This window comes from Anguilla anguilla, chromosome 13 (assembly GCF_013347855.1).
Source record: "Anguilla anguilla isolate fAngAng1 chromosome 13, fAngAng1.pri, whole genome shotgun sequence".
Lineage (NCBI taxonomy): Eukaryota > Metazoa > Chordata > Actinopteri > Anguilliformes > Anguillidae > Anguilla > Anguilla anguilla.
The window spans coordinates 3,870,374-3,876,373 of record NC_049213.1 but is presented as its reverse complement, the minus strand read 5'-3'; the positions used below and the strand labels follow the sequence as shown (position 1 = coordinate 3,876,373).

Below are 6,000 nucleotides of genomic sequence, written 5' to 3'. Positions count from 1 at the left end.
TTGTCTTTCCTGTAGTCTGAGCAGGTAAAAGCTTTGTCTTTCCTGTAGTGTGAGCAGGTAAAAGCTTTGTCTGTCCTGTAGTCTGAGCAGGTAAAAGCTTTGTCTTTCCTGTAGTGTGAGCAGGTAAAAGCTTTGTCTGTCCTGTAGTCTGAGCAGGTAAAAGCTTTGTCTTTCCTGTAGTGTGAGCAGGTAAAAGCTTTGTCTGTCCTGTAGTCTGAGCAGGTAAAAGCTTTGTCTGTCCTGTAGTCTGAGCAGGTAAAAGCTTTGTCTGTCCTGTAGTCTGAGCAGGTAAAAGCTTTGTCTGTCCTGTAGTCTTTGAGCAGTAGATACTGAAAGCCGCCTGCAGGCCTGACCTGTGAACCTGTTCTAGTGCCCCCTGGTGGTAATCTCTCTGCCTCCCAGGGTCCCCAGGCCATTAATGGAACTGAGTGCATTATGTAGCTGGGAGAGCCGTGTAAGCTTTGTGGAAACACATTGTTTCCCTCCAGTGTATCGTATGATGGTGTGTTTACACATCAACAGAGTTTGGAACTGGATCACCAGAGAGAGAGAGGAGAACGAGAGAGGGAGAGAGAGAGAGAGAGAGAGAGAGCTCAATTGACTCTACCCTAAACAAATCTTATAGTCAAATATATTATTTCCAGTCTTTTAACAAGAGAAAGAAGACACGATTTTAAAAATGTTTTTAAACCGTTTTGTTCAAAATGCATTGTTCACATAGGCAGTGGCGTGTCCAGACTTTTTTGACTGGGGTGGCCCAAGTGGGGCACTGATTTATGCAGGGGTGGCATGAAGTACGAGCACACATGCACGCATGCACACGTCAGAATAGCATCCATTTACCATTTTTGTCTCCACTACACACTACCCATGTCTACTTTAATTCCTAACATTACAGTGTCTTACGCTCCTGTGTTTAAAGTTTAATTTAAAAGATAAATAGACCTACCAATCAAGACACAACACAACAAAGTGGCACCATACAAATTCGGTGTTTCCCACAGGATTTTGTGAGACTACGGTGGGTGGACCTCGGACCCTCTAGGGGGGTCTGGGGGCATGGTCCCCCGGAAGAAAATTTTGTACATTTGAAAGTTAAATGCATCGATTTGGTGCACTTTGAAAGCAAAATTAAGAGGTTAGATCTATGAAGAACTTTGTGCTCTTGTAAACAATTTTGTGCTCTAGTAAACAATTTAATCATAAACACATGGGTCAACACATAAACACAAAAGTCTATATTTAATGTGTGGGGGCCTTTAATACAGATTTATGATTTATTTTATAGGTAGAGGACATGGTATTCATCAACTCTCATTGCCTTTTATAGCTGACATTTGTATTGTACCTCTCCAAAAATGAATAAAATGCTTTTTGTCCATTATAAAGCATATAAATGAGCCCCTTATGAAGGTTTAAGATGAAACATTGCTATCAGATTAAAAAATAAGGCAAAAATGTTGTCACACAATGCGTACAGTTCCTAAATGTGTAATAATTAACTCATGTATGTATTTCTATACTACGAAAAATCGTTGTACAAAAAAGGGCCCTCATGCTTTGAAGTCCTTTTTTCTTCCGGTTGCACTGGAGGAGACATTCGGATGAAAAGTGCCATGCATAAATGGAACGTACGGGAAATGAAAATGTTTGTAAAACAGAATGTTATAAAATATGACAAATATATTTATACCGTGGTCTGGGTGAATACTCGATTCTGATTGGCTGGAAGATACGCGTTAAAACTGCTTGACGCACAAGTAGTTTGGGTCTAGTTTAATCACCGTCCTAAATTCATATGCTGCCTGGTCTGCTAACCAATGTATGTAACCATAGTAACATGCTGAAACAGTAGCAAGCCTAGTAAACAACTTTGTAAGTAGATTGTTCCAGCCAAAAATAGTTTATAATTAGAGGACAGAATGCCCCAAAACCTAAACAGCCCCTCGGCAAGTTTGGCGCTTGACCCTGATATAAGCGGAATGATGCTGTCCTGGGCGTGCGGGTGTGAACTCTGTGTGACCCCACCCCCTGTGAATGTGTCTCCGCCTTCTGTGCCCTGCAGCTGGCTGCGCAGTCCTACATTTCCCAGAATTCCCTGATGGAGTCGCCGCTGTACAGCAACCTGCAGGAGGTGAAGAGGCAGCAGGCGGAGCCGCCCAGCCCGCGGCCGGGACAGCGCCCCCTGCAGGTCATGGACCTGTGGGAGCAGTACCTGGACCCGGCCTCAGGCCGCTGCTTCTACGTCAACAGCGTCACGCAGGAGCGGTCCTGGAAACCGCCACGCCGCGCCCGCACACCCAACAGGGTACCACTCACACACGCCCGCACACCCAACAGGGTACCGCTCACACACGCCGCGCCCGCACACCCAACAGGGTACCGCTCACACACGCCCGCACACCCAACAGGGTACCGCTCACACACGCCGCGCCTGCACACCCAACAGGGTACCGCTCACACACGCCGCGCCCGCACACCCAACAGGGTACCGCTCACACGCGCCCGCACACACAACAGGGTACCGCTCACACACGCCGCGCCCGCACACCCAACAGGGTACCGCTCACACACGCCCGCACACCCAACAGGGTACCGCTCACACACGCCGTGCCCGCACACCCAACAGGGTACCGCTCACACACGCCCGCACACCCAACAGGGTACCGCTCACACACGCCGTGCCCGCACACCCAACAGGGTACCGCTCACACACGCCGTGCCCGCACACCCAACAGGGTACCGCTCACAAGCGCCCGCACACCCAACAGGGTACCGCTCACACACGCCGTGCCCGCACACCCAACAGGGTACCGCTCACACACGCCGCGCCCGCACACCCAACAGGGTACCGCTCACACACGCCGCGCCCGCACACCCAACAGGGTACCGCTCACACACGCCGCGCCCGCAAACCCAACAGGGTACCGCTCGCACACGCCCGCACACCCAACAGGGTACCGCTCGCACACACCCGCACACCCAACAGGGTACTGCTCACACACACCGCGCCCGCACACCCAACAGGGTACTGCTCACACACACCGCGCCCGCACACCCAACAGGGTACCGCTCACACACACCCGCACACCCAACAGGGTACCGCTGACACACGCCGCGCCCGCACACCCAACAGGGTACCGCTCACACGCGCCCGCACACCCAACAGGGTACCGCTGACACACGCCTGCACACCCAACAGGGTACCGCTCACACACACCGCGCCCGCACACCCAACAGGGTACTGCTCACACACGCCGCGCCCGCACACCCAACAGGGTACCGCTCGCACATGGCCGCACACCCAACAGGGTACCGCTCACACACACCACGCCCGCACACCCAACAGGGTACCGCTCACACACGCCCGCACACCCAACAGGGTACCGCTCACACACACCGCGCCCGCACACCCAACAGGGTACCGCTCACACACGCCCGCACACCCAACAGGGTACTGCTCACACACGCCGCGCCCGCACACCCAACAGGGTACCGCTCACACACGCCCGCACACCCAACAGGGTACCGCTCACACACGCCCGCACACCCAACAGGGTACTGCTCACACACGCCCGCACACATACACACACGCCCGCACACCCAACAGGGTACTGCTCACACACGCCCGCACATATACGCACACGGGCACACATATATACACACGGGCACACATATACACACACAGGCACACACACACATGCACACGCACTCTTGCACATACGCACTACACACACACACACACTTGCACATACGCACCGCACACACACACGCTTGCGCACACACGCACGCACTCACTCTTGTCTGTCTGTCTGTCTGTCGCAGGTGAGTCCAGTTCCAGGAGGAACATTTCCCCGTGACGCCAACCACCTCTCAGTGCCCGACGCAGTGACGGGAAATGGCAGCATACACAGGGTACGGTGTGTGTGTGAGTGTGTGTGTGTGTGTGTGTGTGTGTGTGTGTGTGTGCGCGAGTGAGTGTGTCTGTGTGTGTGAGTGTATGTGTGTGTGTGTGTGTGTGTGTGAATGAGGAAACTCAGTACAACACACAATGGGCCCTAACCAGCTCTTCTCATTTCATTCTTCCTGAACTGCCCCACTGAAGTAGACCCACAGCACGAATTGTATACTGTACACACATTTAACACTGCACACACACAAACACACAGACCCTCGGACCCATCCACACACTGGAACAGAGTCTTAACAGATACCAGACCATGGGGCCCATCCACACACTGGAACAGAGCCTTAACAGATACCAGACCATGGGGCTCATCCACACACTGGAACAGAGCCTTAACAGATACAAGACCATGGGACCCATCCACACATTGGAACAGAGTCTTAACAGATACCAGACCATCCACACACTGGAACAGAGCCTTAACAGATACCAGACCATGGGGCCCATTCACACAATGGAACAGAGCCTTAACAGATACCAGACCATGGGGCCCACCCACACACTGGAACAGAGCCTTAACAGATACCAGTCCATGGGGCCCATCCACACACTGGAACAGAGCCTTAACAGATACCAGACCATGGGGCCCATCCACACACTGGAGCAGTGCCTTAACAGATACCAGACCATGGGGCCCATCCACACACTGGAGCAGAGCCTTAACAGATACCAGACCATGGGGCCCATACACACACTGGAACAGAGCCTTAACAGATACCAGACCATGGGGCCCATCCACACACTGGAACAGAGCCTTAACAGATACCAGACCATGGGGCCCATCCACACACTGGAACAGAGCCTTAACAGATACCAGACCATGGGGCCCATCCACACACTGGAACAGAGCCTTAACAGATACCAGACCATGGGGCCCATCCACACACTGGAGCAGAGCCTTAACAGATACCAGACCATCCACACGCTGGACTGGTGTTTTTTTTTTTTATTGTATGGCGGCATGCAGCAGTAAAATAAATGCATTCAAGAGCTGAATACAGAGAGGCAGTTGTGACTCCTTTCGAAAGTTGATTCCACTCAGTAAATATGTAATTAAAAGTCTAATGTCAGATCAGTTTTACGTATGAAGCGTTCTCTCGTTAATATACGGATAATCAAAGGGCGTAATTAGACTGATCTCCTTCATCAAAGCAGAGCTGATCCCGCGTAATTAGTGGAAGCGGAGCACAGCTGTCTTCCCTCACGTCAAAATAGCCTTTTATATTTGGTTTTCATGTTCTAGTCTTCTTCTATTCCAGTTGAGTTCTTCTTTTTTGGCTTTATTAGCCCGGGCCTCATTAAGTTCATTCATGTTTCTTTTACCTCATTAGTGCTCCCACTGCAACAATAATGTCATCATATAACACACACACACAGAAACACACCACACACACACACACACACACACACACACACACAGAAACACACCACACACACACTACAAACACATACACGCGCACACATCACTCACACACGCACCGCACACACACACACACACACACACACACACACACAGACCACACATCACACACACGCACACACACACACAGACCACAAATCGTGCACACACACACACACACACACACACATGCACACACACACTCACACACACACACACAGACACTACACACTCATACACACACCCACCACACACCTCACACACACAGACCACACATCGCACACACACCACACACACACACATGCACTCACACACACACACACACACACACAGAAACACACTCACACACCCACACACACACACACACACACACGCGCACTCTGGCACACACACACAAAGTGCCAGATGGGTGGATTGATGCTTTGGATGTGTAGAAGGGTTGGTTGAGAATTAAGTACATACATTCTCAGGATTGTTTGTTCATATATAGCTGATGGCTCTCTCTCTCTCTCTGTTGCCTTTGTGTAGTGACCTGGGGTCTAAGTTCACTGTGTCTCATGTTCCAGATTAGAGAGGGAAGCTGGAGCCAAATTAAAAAGGGGATTACCGCTCTTCTACCCCCCCCCACCCCCCC

General features: G+C 51.3%; 1 protein-coding gene across 6 annotated transcripts in view; it reads left to right on the top strand.

Annotated features, from left to right (window-relative positions):
* The window catches only part of arhgap9 (Rho GTPase activating protein 9), a 54,877-nt gene that overhangs the window by 21,990 nt on the left and 26,887 nt on the right, over positions 1-6,000 (top strand). For all 6 annotated transcript variants that reach the window (XM_035389015.1, XM_035389014.1, XM_035389011.1 and 3 more), the window contains exons 4-5: positions 2,066-2,308; positions 3,826-3,915. In XM_035389015.1, the coding sequence (XP_035244906.1) occupies positions 2,066-2,308; positions 3,826-3,915 (333 nt within the window). The remainder of the gene's footprint in view (positions 1-2,065; positions 2,309-3,825; positions 3,916-6,000) is intronic.